The sequence below is a fragment of the Electrophorus electricus genome, chromosome 20, assembly GCF_041902795.1.
Source record: "Electrophorus electricus isolate QZ-2024a chromosome 20, ASM4190279v1, whole genome shotgun sequence".
NCBI classification, from domain to species: domain Eukaryota; kingdom Metazoa; phylum Chordata; class Actinopteri; order Gymnotiformes; family Gymnotidae; genus Electrophorus; species Electrophorus electricus.
In genome coordinates, this window is record NC_137516.1 from 16481198 (window position 1) to 16496934 (window position 15737).

General features: G+C 39.6%; 2 protein-coding genes across 5 annotated transcripts; one reads left to right on the forward strand and one right to left on the reverse strand.

Annotated features, from left to right (window-relative positions):
• Positions 1-276: 276 nt before the first annotated feature.
• ackr4a (atypical chemokine receptor 4a) lies at positions 277-9517 on the forward strand. 2 transcript variants are annotated; one of them, XM_027028016.3, is made up of 5 exons: positions 277-481; positions 695-757; positions 1229-1309; positions 1435-5182; positions 6515-9517. In XM_027028016.3, exon 5 carries the CDS (start codon positions 6520-6522, stop codon positions 7609-7611), a length of 1092 nt encoding a protein of 363 aa, XP_026883817.2. In that variant the 5' UTR covers positions 277-481; positions 695-757; positions 1229-1309; positions 1435-5182; positions 6515-6519; the 3' UTR covers positions 7612-9517. The 2 variants fall into 2 exon arrangements, with proteins under 2 accessions (XP_026883817.2, XP_026883818.2); XM_027028017.3 differs by having other exon boundaries at positions 1435-5177.
• Positions 9518-10842: 1325 nt separating this feature from the next.
• Positions 10843-15691, reverse strand: e2f5 (E2F transcription factor 5). Of its 3 annotated transcripts, none has more exons than XM_081703160.1 (8): positions 15607-15691; positions 14521-14630; positions 14204-14368; positions 13577-13682; positions 13154-13436; positions 12789-12965; positions 12602-12640; positions 10843-12291 (listed from the first exon to the last, which is right to left on the reverse strand). In XM_081703160.1, exons 1-8 carry the CDS (start codon positions 15673-15675, stop codon positions 12182-12184), a joined length of 1059 nt encoding a protein of 352 aa, XP_081559286.1. In that variant the 5' UTR covers positions 15676-15691; the 3' UTR covers positions 10843-12181. The 3 variants fall into 3 exon arrangements, with proteins under 3 accessions (XP_081559286.1, XP_081559285.1, XP_081559287.1); XM_081703159.1 differs by having other exon boundaries at positions 15319-15647; XM_081703161.1 differs by lacking the exon at positions 13577-13682 and having other exon boundaries at positions 14188-14368; positions 15319-15653.
• Positions 15692-15737: the final 46 nt, after the last annotated feature.

Sequence of the window (15737 nt, forward strand, 5' to 3'; positions counted from 1 at the left end):
TTTATAAAGCAACCTTAGTTAACCAGAGAAATAAAGTCATCAGACAGACTCTGTCCTGGTTGACAGAGCATTGTGGGAAACTAAAGTAATTCACTTTGTTCCCTTTTGACTCCACAGATCACCCAGGACAAATGTTATTTTTGTTGCAATACCTTCTCATGGGACATATTGGTGCAGCCCCACTCAGCAATGATGCATTTACGAAAGCATTTTCCCTTGAGCATGTTGTTGCTGGTGCCTCCTCTGTCTAGAACTCTCCATCTGGGAGTGGTTAGGCAGAGTGCATATAAAGTGGGGTGTGTGCATCCAGGATCCAGAAAGCTTTGTAATGGGACTGAGAGTGCTGCTGGGGTTTCTTGGGCTGCAGCTCTGTCTGTTCTGCTCTGCTCACGGGACAGATGCTAGGAGCCGTACAACACTGCAGCGGTTCCGTCCGGACCGTGGTTCAGAGACCCAGCACATGCCACTGCTGCAGGCTGAGGTGAGCGCTGGAATTTTCCTGCAGGCGGGAGATGTGTGGTATGATTTATGTGAGTGGAGACTCAGGAAAGGTGCAGTGGATGAAGTCATGCTTTCTGTGCCTTTTGGGTTCAGATAATCTTCTGGACTGGACTGGATGCACTGGACTGATGTGTAATTTTGGTGCATATGAGCCAAGATTTCTACAAGAATAACAGACAGTTTGTTCTCGTAGGTTCCACTGCTTGGATTGGGACAGAAATATCTGGCTCCACAAGATGTTCACCTCATTCTGATGGTATGACGACCTAGTCCAGGCACTGTTAAAGGGGACCTGCTATATTTTTCTGTTTTTTCCATTTGCTTTATTGTGTAATATAGCTTTTTGTGGATATAAATGGTCTACATAGTTACAAAGCCCAAAGAAAATGCCAAAGGGAATAACTTACTCCCACAAAAACCCCACATAGAGTGAATGCATAGAGACATAGAGAGTCATGTGCAGAATGAAAAAAATAATGTATTTCTGGAACACCGAAGCATGTAAATCTATTCTAGTAGACCTCAAAATAAAATTATGAGCATTAAAGATTAGCATAGTAGGTCCCATTTAAGGTCTCTCAAAGATCGTACATTCTGAGGATGAACCAAGAACTGAAGTACTAATGAACTTAAATGCTTTTCGTTTTCAGTTTCTTTTGGTATTTTACATACATTTGGTATTTTGTTCATGTGAACTTTCACATTTGTCATTTTGTGGCTTCATTAGGAACACAAAACGCGGAAACGACGGCAGGCAGAAAAAAAGAAGAAAAAGAAGCTCAACCCCGGAGCCTACTCCGTTCTCACCGTAAGGCCTGGATGAGCAAAGCTGCGACGAGCTGGATGTCACAGTCTCGCATTTTCCAAATGTTTACGGGAGTTTTAAGATTCGCATCTGAATACCTTCTCTCCCTGCTGTTCGTCTTTTCTCAGGTCTCTCTATCATCTCCAGATCCTCCAGAGAAGGAAATGCCAGCTGTAAAGATATAGTTTGGCTACATTACATTTTGCCCAAAATGTAATATACTTGGGGGGGGGGGGGGATTTTTATATATAGCTTTTTATAACAGAAAAACAACCTAAAATGTTTTTGTTTTTTTTAATAACAAACCATATCAAACAAATCCAAACAAATCCTTTTTGGTAAGTGCCTCATTCGGCGCGACTTTGAATGGAGACAATGCCGGTGTCCTGTCTTACTCCCGTCCTTAATGTACGTGACTGTGTCCATCCCTTGCACGGCTGTTCTAAGAGTTCTCGCACCAAGAGGCACCAAGAGGCAAAGCCCCCAAGCCCCCTCCTCCCGCGTCTCCCCCCACACCACAGGCAGCTGTCTCCACTAGCAACCCCACAGGTAGCTGCGTACTCTGCCAGTCCTCTCTGCTGAGCCGCAGTACAGATGACAGATACAGCAGGAATGGGCACTGCAGAATGAGGGGCAGAAGACAGACTGCCTAACTGACGTCTTTCTTTACTTATCGGAGGTGCACCGTGTGAGGAGATGGGGGGAGAAGGCAGACAGCAGCCCAGGAAAACCCACCAGGTCAGCCACAGCCACACAAGTAAGGCATGCTGATATCCGTTCAGTGCAGACACATATAATGAAAGGGTTGTTTTAGTCACCTTTTAATTCACCTGCATACGAAATCTTAGTCCTGTCTTGTAGCCCGTCTTATCAATTATGAGCCCATGTGACCATCTGACCTTCATTCAGACTAAAGAGGGAAGGCAGATATACACATTTTCATTCATAAACAGTTAATCACAATCAATAGATTATTGATAAATTCAAATAGAAAACATTGGTTTGATGGAACTCAAATTTAAGTTACTCTGACTTGATGTGGCACTCATTAATCTTTCTTTGTTTAGATGGGAGTGTAATAGTTATTCATGAGACACAGCACAGACCACCACAACAGTATAGCCCGCCAGCATCAGTACATTTTGATTCTTTTTCATTATGAAGGAATTTTATATGAAATTCATTTACATGTATTTTGCAATATTAATTCTAAAGAATACAAATGATTTTTGAAATGAAATTGATGAACATACAAGAAAACATATAGCCAATGTTACATTGCAATGATACTTGCAATGTTGAACTTTATCTTAATAATCCAATGATATGCTTCTGATGTATTATAGCTATTACCGTGTACAATTCCAAAAATCACCAATAAATAGCAGAAATTACCAGGCAATCCTAATTAAATGAGTAAATACAGGGATGTTTTTTTAAACTAAATAAAGTAATCTCCCAATAACATTTGAAAGTTCTTGCTACGATGTGTCACAGAAGAAAAGTTTTGTGTGGGAGGTCAAGGAACTTGTCTGAGACTTGCAGAATGTGGAAGTGCATGCGGGGAAGATGTGTTGGTGGCTGAGTTGTGTCTTCTGGCCAGTAATCTCTTCTGTACCTTGTGAATGGGTGTTTTGGAGAGTTTTGTATGCCCGGAAAATCAAACTAATCGTAAAAGTGTGTAATGTCACAGAAGCAAGACTCTTTAGCCAAGAACTCCTGAAGTAAATCAAGAAAGACAGCGTGTGGAAGTTGGCTCTGTTTCTTCATCACTCCCATTCTTACTGATAAGGACACAAAGAAAATGTTAAGATTTTTCTTTACATTTATGGCATTTAGCTGACACTTTTATCCAAAGCAACTTACAATTATGACTGAGTACAACTTGAGTAATTGAGGGTTAAGGGTCTTGCTCAGGGGCCCAACAGTGGCAGCGGTGGGACTTGAACCAGCAACCTTCCGATTACAAGTCAAATACCTTAACTGAGCCACCACTGCCCCATATCAGAACAGAAGTGGTATTATTCTGTAGTTGCTAATGCTACCCATGTTTGGCTGATTTGCTTTACTCATATGTTTGGGGTCCCAGATACCCCAATGCATGTGTAATAATAATAATATACATTTTCTAATTAACCTCATTTTTAAACGTATTTACTAGTTTTAATTTTTTACAACTGTTTTGATCAAATTAAAACCCAGTAGATGGAAAATCTGTTTTGCCACAAAGCACACTTCAGAAAGATCATTCGTAGATCCAATCAGAACAGATAATAAAACATTATTTTACCACATGATTATTTAATGGTTTACATGTTAAGTGGGCTACACATCACCAAATACATACTTGTTGTTGTTGTTTTTAATAAATGTTTATTATCCAGGCTATGTGAGATAGTAAAGCTCAGAGAACACATTGGCAATAAAACTCATTAAAATCGAGAACTGACCTGTCTATGGTCCAGCTGCACCGACAGTAACAATCTGAGAATCATACAGATGAAAATGCATTTAGTCATGTTTAATACTTACAGTGTCTTAGACGCCACACCTGTGTTTCTGTTCTTGAGCGTGTCACCAAGTCAGAATCTTGTTTATGTACAGTACTTGCAAAATGGAGGAAAGCTCTTGAGGGTTTTTGTTTTGTTTTGACTTGTTAAAGAATGTGTTTTGCCCCAGCAGGGGTTTAAACACCTGTCAGCAGACAGGTGCTGACATCAGCACATGGACATAACATGCAGGAGATATGTCATTATTCCAAAGGTGACACTTTTGGCAGATACTCTTTCAGTCAAACAAAAATGGAAAGATCTTAACAGTTAAACAAGTATGTAAAATTATTGCACACCAACAAATACATAAAATGCCTTCACTTATTAAAGATATTTTGAAAAGCTTGGTATGCTCAAGCATTTTAGAGAGGGGGAGTTGTACATATAAATAGAGGAAAACATTTTGGAATAGAGCAATAACCTATACATGCATATGCATTTTTATGTATTTACACTGTATATGCATATTGAAACATTAAGTTGTCATGGAGATTCATTTCTGGTCAGGATACAAGTTTCAAGTTTCAAGTTTGGTTTATTTGTCACATACATAGTCATACACAGTATAACTCGCAGTGAAATGGTGGAGAGTGCTCTGTCCAAACTGAGGAAAGGTTGAATTCAACAGTAGGTTGAATTTTATGATCTCTAGTTTTAATTATTCAGCACAAAGATTTGCGACATTTTTCTATGGAAAATGAACTCTTTCACCCACAATGAACGTGGAAAAAGGACAAATGACTGAAATCACAAGATTGATAATAATGAAAGTGCTGACTGAGTTCAGCAGTGTGGGTAACCCTAACTGGAAGCGATGGAACTGACGATGCAGGCGTGTGCAACACAGCATTCACTGCACAGTGCTCGTAAGACCCACGGTGGTTGCACTTAGCGTTGTATATTCAGTTTTTATCAACAACCTTTGTGTTCCTTCCTGCCAGAACATCCTCTTAGGCACATACCCGACCACGATGACATCTAAAGTGCTATAATTATTCTCGGGTAAACATTCGCCTTACGTTCTGCCACAGAGAAAGCATTGAACAGAAACTCCACTTACATGCTAAACACTTCACTCACACCAGATGAAGCTCCCCCCTTCCTCTGGTTTTGCAACACAGAACCTTTTGGTAAAAGTTCCTCAGCCTCACCCTTATTATGTGTCTGTCTGTCTCTCTCTCTCTCTCTCTCTCTCTCTCTCTCTCTCTCTCTATCTCTCTAACTCACTCACTTACATACACAAACACAAAATGTGTTCTCTCTGCAAGTACACTCAGTAGACAATATCTACGCGCAGATCTTCGTTTGCTCCTAGCTAGGTAAGGTAAGAGAAAAAGCTCCAAGCCATTATTAGCATTAGAATTGCACATTGTGCTACATTAGAAGGTTATGTATGTGTAAACTTGTCCGGAGTTATACAAATATTTGAAAGGGGATTTTAGGCTATGTATGTGCAAACTTGTCTGGAGTTATAGAAATATTTCAAAGGGTTTTAGGATTTAACCCTTGCAAGGTCATGTTTATGTGTGAGTATAAAAATAGTGGGATGAAATCCGAATTTCTGAAAGCCTTACTTTTAATTATTTTAGTTACTTTCACTTTTAATTAAAATGGCATTCAGCTTAGTTACTAAGACAGGAAATCTGCATTAAATATCGCAATTGTTGAATAGTGTACATGTAAATATCCTATTTGACCAGGTAGTATTCCTTGGCATTCTAGACAAGATTTGTTCATGAAGGATTTTATAAGAATAGGGTGTACTTTGAGTGTAGTGTTTCGAAGGAGATCCAGGAGGGTTCTGACACACACATCCAGCATCAACACTACAGTGTTTGATAAAACACAGTGGGAATGCCAGGAATTCCGTTCTTCCGTGCTTAAGGCAATCTGGTATACTATCTGTTTACCATATGTACACTTACAAAAAGGGAGATATTCACTGAGAAAAACAATCTATGCTGATATTGCAAATATTCAAATTATATTAAACACATCCTAATGCAACTAGCCAAATGCAACAATATTGGCAATCTTCACAAAAAAAGCATGTGCTATGCAAAAATCTTGACAGACTTCACATAAGCTAAGACAGCAATATATTTGTTTCATATGAAACACCAACCGTTGTTTGTATTTCTGTACAAGATGATGCAATCCAATTATCTGTGTAATTTCTGTGGGAACTAACATAATACAATTAAAGGTTTTCACAGGCTAATGGAGACTCTAACCTAAGAGGTAAAACGGGTGTTCTGGTGGTCAAAACACATGTTTGCCACCAATAAGTTCTGGTTTGGAGACTGGGTAATGTGACTGTACTCTGCCTTTGCCAAAACTGTCTGACGTATCTGAAGTAGGATGTTTCACAAGGTCATCAGGGGAATGCTATTGGCCTACTGGTCAGAGAACATGTTTTCCATCTATGAGAAATGGGTTTGAGTTTTGGTGTGGTTGCCACTTTCGCTGTACTTAGATTTTAGAATAAAAGGCAACATTGTTGACACTGGAGAGATACTTGCATACTTGACTAGAAGAACTGTGATAATCTGGGGTTTGTTTAGTTCCTGATGTATGCATGTTTAATTGTTGTTCAGTCTCAACATGTTGAGAAAAATTATGAACTGCAAGACAAATAACTGCTCTTGTTCTGCAGATATTATGGATTATATAGAGGAAGAGAACTATGTCTACGCAGAGAATTATACCTATAACGTCAGCTATGACGCCTACCAACCCATCTGTGAGAAAGAGGATGTACGCTCCTTTGCGAGACTCTTCCAGCCGGTGGTGTATGGATTGTGTCTGATAGTGGGTGTAGCAGGCAATGCTCTGGTGGTGGCTGTGTACATGAATGGCAAGCGGCAGCAGACAGTGACGGATGCTCTGGTGGTCCACCTGGCTGTGGCGGACCTTCTGCTGCTGCTGACCCTGCCCTTCTGGGCCGCGGCGTCCGTACGTGGCTGGGAGCTCGGCGAGGCGCTCTGTAAGCTCGTCGCAGCCTTGTATACCGTCAACTTCACCTGTAGCATGCTGATCCTGGCTTGCATCAGTCTGGACAGATATCTGGCACTAACCCCCGCGGTGAGGAACAGGATCCTGGGCAGGGTGTTCAGGAAGGAGCAATTGTCCAAGCTCGGCCTCGTGGTGTGGACAACTGCTTTCTTGCTAGGGGTCCCCGACTTGGCGCTCTGCACGATCAAACACCTGCCTGGCAGGCAGGTGTGCATGGCTGTGTACCCGTCAGGTGTAGCCCTCCAGGTGAAGATGGCTATGGAGATTTTCCAGGTAGTGCTGAGCTTCCTGGCACCACTGGCAACGATGGTGTACTGCTACACCCACGTGGTACGCACCCTGTTGGGTCTCCCACTAGAGAGCAGAGGTCGAAGGAGGTGGAGGCCGGTCCGTGTGCTGCTGGTTGTAGTTGGGGCGTTTGTGCTCACGCAGCTGCCCTACAACGTGCTGAAGTTCTGCCGGACCCTGGACATGATGCATGAGCTGGTGACCCACTGCGGTGTGAGCAAAGCCCTGGACATGGCGGCACATGTCACAGAGAGCCTGGCCCTGTCCCACTGCTGCCTGAACCCTGTGCTCTATGCTTTTATCGGCGCCTCCTTCAGACAGCATGTGATGAAGTTCGCCAAGGGCATCGGCCAGAGGAGGAGATCAGCACAGAGAGGAGGGGACCAGGGAGTAAACATCTCCTTCAATTCTAATTCACAGTCCCAAAAGACAAGCAGCTTCTCTATATGAGAATATTTCAAATGGTGCAAAAAGAGTATGGTTGTGGCTGCATAACCAGATGTACCGTATCCAGATACACCTTTCACACTACTGAATCTGAAATTAGTGTCTATATATGAATAGAAATCTCCAGGTGTCTCCCTGTTGGTTGAGATGAGTATGAGTGTGCACAGGCCAAGGTTTCTAATAGTAACTGTAAAAAGCTCTCTGGGTCTGACAGTCCACGACAAAAAAATATTTGAAAGATGTTTATGGTCTCGGAACATTCAAAATGAAAGTTTTGTGCATCAGAAAAGATGATATTAACCTAATATTAAAATATTAACCTTTAAAGGAAATATGTTTACATTAAAAAAATATATATATGTTAAATATATTTGACATATGTACATTTTAAAATGTTTACACAATTACAAGTTTTATATCTACATATATGCATATGTAGGCTATTCAGATTCTAGCATATATGTCTACATACATATACAGTCACAGAGGACGCTTTGCCAGATTATGGCCAAATGTATCATATTTTCATGTGCAAAATTAATTTTGTGAGTCACTCATGATAGTTTCTCTTCCACATAATCATTTCCGTTTTTGAGTGTTAGTGAATGGATGGCTTTACAAATTGCCTGCACATTTGAGCAAGAAGGGGCGCAATGCCCGGAACTATTGCATATTTACAACCATACACTAATATTTTTAGAAGCAGAAACAGCGATCCTCTTACCACGTATATCTGAAGCACTTTTTTTTCTTTTTTTTTTGTAAATGAAAGATGTTTAAAGGTTCTGTTTCGGTTTGAGCAACAGGTTTTTTCATATAATTTTCTATTTTGCATAGTTAAAAAACAAATAACAAAAAAAACAAAACAAAAAAACAACAACAACCTAACGCTGTCTTCACATTGCACTGTTGAAAACCACAACATGTCATTATACTTATTATACTGTCTTTAGCTTTCAGATGTTAATACACTGTGGGTGAATACCGCAGAGGTTTAAATGTTAATTACTGCAAATACACACAAATATATTTAAAATTAAACTGTTTCTATTAGAAAAACAGGACATCTCTGTTACCTAGATCCAGATTGTTTTTCGCACTTGATTTTTACTTGATAGTATCAAGGACAAATGTTAAGATGATCATTCATCGCAAAGTGGAACCACAAATAAAATCACACACCTCTGCTGATTGTTTTTCAAAAAAAAAAACAAACATATTTCAGATATTTCAGTTGTTTGGTGAAAATGTAAACATTTTATTTCATCCTTTGTTATTTAATTCTCTTTCATTTCTATAATAATTTCAAACTTAGTGATCTGATCAGTGCCTTTGCCTTGAGCAATCCCAGTAAACCACTGCTATCTGTCCGGGTGACATGGTGTAGATACATGGAGATGTTAGTACATTTGAATCAACGTAACCTACACATTATTCACCATTTTCTTCTAAAATCCTGCATGCTCTTTAGGCCCAATATGTGTGCACATATACAACTGCTAAATACCCCTAGTATTTATGCAACTGTCTGTGGGTTTTGACTTGTGACTATATGATCAAGGAACACCCATCATATCCATCTGTCTAATGAAAAAAGCATATAGCAATTTCTTTTTAATCTAACAGTCACACCAAGAAACTAACAGAAAGAAACAGATTAAGCCTTAATGGATGGAATGTTCCCTAATCTGAAGAAGCCTTGATTAAGATGAAATATTAATGCTCAATAACCGATCAGTTCACAAAGTTTGAGATTATAAAATAAACTAAATGGAATCAAATAAAAAGGGGAAAAAATTATCAAAAAAAAAAATAGAAATGTTTGCTTTTTGTTTTATAAATGAAAATCAGCAGTTCACTTTATGCACTCAAATATTTTGTTACAAATATTAAAGCATTCTGAATATTACACATTTGTGGCGTGGGTTTGTTTATTTTCATGACCCTTTGTTAGACATTCTTATACCACCTGAAGTAAGGCCGTGTATTAGTTTAACCTAACTTAAAACAATCTTCTTTTATCCCAATAAATTTTTTTTTCTCTCCTATATAAGTGTAACACAGTATGATTAAAGTTAAAAAGGATTGTGACTCTTTTGTAATATGGAATTTAGAATATGCTGAGCTTCATCCATGTTATGTGATAACTATCTCAGTTGAAGATAGTATCATGATAAACATGGTCTGATTTAAAGAACAGCACACACACATCATGTCATGGAACAGTAGTACTTCCTCTCAGGTGGGATACTCCTGGCATGTGACAGCTTTCCTTAGACCCCCAAAGACAGTTTGCAATCACTGAAGGACTATCATGAAACTCAGGAGAATATTGGGGTCTCTGTTAATTAAAACTCAAAAAAGATGTGTCATGCAAAATGGTAATGATCCAAGACATGGCAATAAATCAACAGCAGGTTGAATCAAACCAGCGATATGCTTTTCCACGATGTGAAGCAGGCTGTTCAAGCAAATCTCCAGTTTACTTTCACAGGCAAGATAATGCACCTGTCACTGCAGTTGCCTAAATATGAGTCATGGTACAAAATTCCTGAACAAAACATCCAGCATCTTGTAGAATTCATGCCCATGCATACCATATAACCCCTGCACAGTCAGTATCGATGACCCCTATTTGTTGGCATATGCAGCCAGTCATCATGATTTGTAAAAGGAGATATTTGCGCAAACATATTTAAGGACCAAACCTGATCTCAAAATAGGACAACCCTAAAAATTCCAAAATCACCAAATCAGTTAAGAATATACTTACCACAAATCCTATCAATACATGTGGCATGGCCATTCCGAAATATGGATTCCCCCCCATTTGACTTCCATTGATTTACTGCTGTTTTAGATCACAATTTTGCAGGATATAGATTACAGACGGACATGCTCCTGTAGAATTTCCAGATACAGTATACAGAACAAATGAATAGAATGTGCTCTGGTTTCACTGGTTAATTTTGCGAGATGAAAACACAGCAGCTTTCTTGTGCAACCATCATGTGTGGGATTCACCAAAGGGCATAACCCTCATCTTCAGAGGCCACAGTGAAGTATCCTTCTACCTATCTCACAGAGTTGTTTTGCTCACAAAAATGATTATCAAACATTTCAGAGTGTGCAGGAGATAAACACTGCAGAAGTGCTGAAACTTGCCTTTTAGGATAGTTTGACTCTAGCACCACCTATTGTACAAAAAGTCAGACAGGTATAATAGATGTTGAATCCAATGTGCATTTATAAACTTACTTATCTCAAAAATGTCAAGAGTTGCTCTGTATACCAGTAGAATTTATAAAGCAGAAGTATTTCATATATAGGTTTGAACAGGCTGACCAGACGAGACTGAGGCTTAGCCTGGAACTAACTCCACATAAGAAAAGGTGAAGTTGACCTCAACTGTGTCTATATATTTATATTCTTCAGTATACAAGCTAAAGAAGAAAAAAAAGATTAAAATCACATTTAAATTACTGTAAAATTCTGCCTTCAAAATATTGGCACATCTGTGCTTAGTGGTGTTGCTCTAAAGCATGACCAACATTACGACCATGTGAGTTTGTCACCACTGTAAAGCACAGAATACTGGATAAAGCAGTTTAAATTTGATGATGATTTAAGCATTCAGTTCATATGTTAGTGGATCGCTGTAAGCTTTCAGTATTACCCGTCAGCCACGCAGCACAAACACAAATTAAAAACACAAACATGTTAATACCCAAATCAAAGTGGCTCATGTGTATTCTGCCTTCAACAAATCCAAAAATTCACAATATTCACATATGTATTAGTGTTTTATATAAAACTTCTGATTTAAAAAAAATGTGCAAAAAGAAACCGCACCCCCAAAAAATGCAATGATTAGACAAAAAAGACAGGGGAAGAAAGCAGACATTCAAAAAAAGTGCTATGATAGGCACAAGTTTTTGGCCAGTTACACAGACCTATAGATTAAGGCAGCTGAACAGAACATTCATTTACGAAATCTGGAAATTATTTAAATTAAGTACACGTCTAACTAACCAAATTAATTTTACAAAGAAAATACTTTAAATAATTTTTTCCAAAAGATTGAAATAAGGCAGCACCATAAGTATTCATACAAACATAAATGAAAAACAGAATATGGAATAAGTACAAATGGCTGCACATCTAGTCTGTTTGGGCAGCGGGAGAAGCCCATATCTCCAGACATGCTGAAAGGACACCACACACAGTCCAGTAGGTATACAGCATGTCTGTACATTAAACCTTTACAAAAGCATTATGCTACTCATCAATGACCACTAGACATTAAGCAATGAGTTGCTGATGGTCTGTAATGTTCAGTATTTTTCAACCATAAAGGTCCTAAAGGGAATTGCTGTAAATGGCATTACAGGGAGGAAGGAGTCAAATCTTTTTCTGAATTAAGAGCAAACTGAAGGGTGTGGAGGGCACCGAGCAATTGTTTCAGAATGTGGGCATTTCCTAATGGCAGCACTCTGGATCGTTGCCATGGAAAAGACGACAACTTCTCTTCAGAGCAAGCCATGCCAAAACTCAGTGTAGCATTAAGGTTTCCTTAATAATTAAGAATCTGTACATCAAACAGGTCACATACTCCTTCATTGTCGTCTAGGTTGAAGTTGTAATCCACACCTGGATTGGGGGAGAGTCGCAGCAAGGGAAACACTAGAGAGACATAAAAATAAAGTATTAGTGCCACTGTGCAAACACAAACACAAATTCACTTATACAAGACGGTTGGCGTAATCTACAGTGATTCAGACGAGGTAACCACAAGGCTTCCTTCATTCCTGGGAGAAATAGAATCTTTAGATTCTCTCTTGGCTCTTATAATAATGAATTGTATGATTTCCAGTAATAAACACGTGATGAGCATGGCTGGGAATGACTGATTTGGTCACAAGGGGGCAGTGAGAAACAGCCACTCAAAGGAGACTAAATAATTCATGAATTCCTACCTGTGTGTGGAACTTACCATCTGATGACATGAGCTCATCAATGAGGTCAGCAACCCCTTGAAGACAGCAGAAACAACTTTTAAGATAAATAATCATATATCCCCGAGAAAACACATCAGGACAACCCAGCTGAGTCAAATATACAGCTTGTTAATCAATAAAAATTATGTGGACACAGCATTCTGTAGTGCACATAGCTCTTACCCTCTTTCTCCTCCTTCATTTGGTCCACAGTGTTGAGCCTCAGCAGACTGCCCACATCCAGTATAGACTGCACATCTTGCCTGTCCAGCTCCCCGTGTGACTGCACCACCGCCTCAGTGCCAACCAGGGGTTCCTGTATCAGCAGGCACTGGCTGACGGGGGACTCGGGCTGGCACTCTTACAAAGGGGAAATAAGAATAAGCACAGCTAGATGGCAATGGATGTAATTATGTCAACTTAAAAATGATCTTTGCCAAACAGCTATAGATATACAGAAATAAACAGATAAATACATTAGCTAGCTATTGATTCAGAAAGGGACATTAGTGCATTAGAAAGTAAACGGGACACACTGAGGCATGTACCCATGTGAATATCAGGAGGAGTAGAGGAGGGTGTGAGCTGGTGCTCTGATGCCGGGCTCTTAAGCTGGGTGTGCCCCATACTGCAGGGGTCAGATGGGATGGGAAAGCGCTGTTGGCTGGCTGGTGTGCTCGGGGGAGTGGGCATAGTGTAGATGTCATCCGGGGGTGGGACAGAGAACACCACGGGCTTGGAGCTACCAGTCTCCCTGTTGATCAGCATCACCTGGATGGGAGATGACTGACTCCGCAGATTTACCTGGTATCTCTTCTGACCATTCTGAGCCTTGTATAAGAAGTACAAATGAGCAAAAAAAATGTCAACAACAAGTAAAAAAGCATTCCCTAGTTATTCACCTGCCTGTCACACACTGTTCCATTCTTGGCTGCAGGCATTTATTTATTTTTATTATTATTTACATGTACCATCTCGGGCACTGGAACCTCTAGCTGAGTCCCTGCAGGTGCCATTACTGCCAGAAGGGTGTCTCCACTGAACACATTACATATATCCTCATGTGTCACATAACTGTATGTATGCAAAGTAAAGGAAAATGTGCTGAAAGACTCAGACAACAGACTACCTTCTTCAAGGTCTGTGTAAACAGAAAATTAAACTGGCCTATGTGTTCAACATTTTGACAAGAAAAAAAAAATACATTTTGTTATCAAAACCACCACTGAACACGAAGTCAAACATAAGCTTGGAAAATAAAATAAATAAATAAATAAAAAAACCACCAATCAAAATCAGTGGAAAAAGGAAGTGTTGGTGGACAAAAGGCCTGAAAATCTAGTATGAAATGAGATGCTTGGATTACATACCAGAAAAACTGGACTCTCAACAAATGCACACTGCCACAGTTAAGCACTCGTGTAATTAGTGAACTTTTCCCAAACAATGGTGGTGAGATAATACTGGAATGTCTCATTTTCCAGGTATCTTAGGGTGTGGAACTTCTAAAGCAGGTAAACTGTCTAGACTAACTTAATATCAATTTGTAAAGTTGGGTTAGATAAGTACAGCCATTAATTACATCCTGGTTAAAAGGATATCTGATGCTGTTGGGGTCTTCCTTCAGATGTTTGTTGCTCTGCTGAAGAAATTCTTTTTGAATATCCAGTTCCTTCTCCTGCCTCTCCAGCTCAGATATCTGAGCCTTCAGAAGTTCCACTTGCTCCAAGATCTCCTGAGGTTGGCAACCTGAACTCTCACCCCTGATGCAGAATGAAATGGAGTTTTAACAATTAATGTTAACAGCAGCAAAGTACTCTAAACGTTTTATTAAAAAGTGATACAGATACAGCATGGATTTAAAAAGGGGCACATTCAAGCATCACTATGCAGTATTTTCAGTTTTCACACTCACTTCCATTGGATGGTATTTTTTGTCTTTTTCTCAATGAGACCTATCCCTTCAAGGACATTTGTGATGTCATAGATCCTTCTTTTCTGTCTGACAGCCAAAGTGTCTGCAGCCTGTAATCAGAAGCACAAAACCAGTACATTTCACTACACAAACAGCTGGCCGAACAAGAGACCCCAGTGTGAACATCACTGTCAGATTAGCAATTAGGTTCCCAGGTAGACAAAAGAAGAGCGGGAGGGTGCGCAACAGGAATCTTTAGTTGGTGTTAGAAAGATCTCTGGCTATCTAGGTATCTCTTATCCCTGCCCGAAATAAGGCATTTTTGAATGTTTACCATGAAAAGTTACCATAAAAACAGTTTCTCCTATGTCATCTACATCCTCTGCGTATGAGCAATGAGGTAACCTAAGTTAGCTAACATTGACATTTTAGCTAGATAACTAACCAAGTAGCGTTAGCTAAGCTAGCAACACAACTCACTGGTAAATCAAATCCAGGATCACCTGCCAGGAAACTCGTCGAAACTTCAAATCCATTAAGATGCCGATGTGTCAATATCAAAATCACGTTTAACGAGCAAGCTAGTTCTAGGTACACATCAGCAAGCTAACTGGATGTACAGGACTATGCCAATTAAGTTAGCTTGGACAGATCTCGAAAAACATCTAGAAAAATAACCAAAAAGTGGAAAGTTAAAAGCAGGTGAGGTTTGTTCATTTACCAAGTTATCAACTGACAAGTTAATAATCTTGACTGATTGATTTAAGAAAAAGAGCTAGGATAGTTTGCAAACTTTACCACTTTTAAATCGAGGACTCCGTTCTCAGACTCCTGAAGCAGGGTCACAAATTTAATTGTGAGGAGACCCAAACTCTTCTCATGGCGACTGGACCCATTCGGAGCTGTATGTGAACGGCTTAAGCCGTTCACTTCAGCCATAGTTTAACTCGATTTGGAATTACTCTCAAAATATACTATCGCGACCATTCAGGTCTGCCTCAGAAAGAAAGCTGTTATCTATCCAGGTTACCCACAACTAATTAAATAATGGTGAACGGGAAAGAAAATCCCATTCATGGTTTTTACCTCAGAGTAACACAACTGTGCTTGAGGGATTTTAAATGAAAGGAAATGACGTTCAGTTACTGTCACCATAGCAACATCACGGCTTCGTCAGTTGCTGTTTCTTGTTCTCGTTTGGACTAAGTGTTACCAAC

Coding starts and splice junctions, on each gene's coding strand:
- ackr4a (XM_027028016.3), top strand. CDS start 6,520: ATGGATTATATAGAGGAAGAGAACTATGTCTACGCAGAGAATTATACC.
- e2f5 (XM_081703159.1), bottom strand. CDS start 15,459: ATGGCTGAAGTGAACGGCTTAAGCCGTTCACATACAGCTCCGAATGGG. Junction 14,631..15,318: donor GAGTCCTCGATTTAAAAGTG/GTAAAGTTTGCA, acceptor TTCTGATTACAG/GCTGCAGACACTTTGGCTGT. Junction 12,641..12,788: donor AATGAAGGAGGAGAAAGAGG/GTAAGAGCTATG, acceptor GCTGTCTTCAAG/GGGTTGCTGACCTCATTGAT.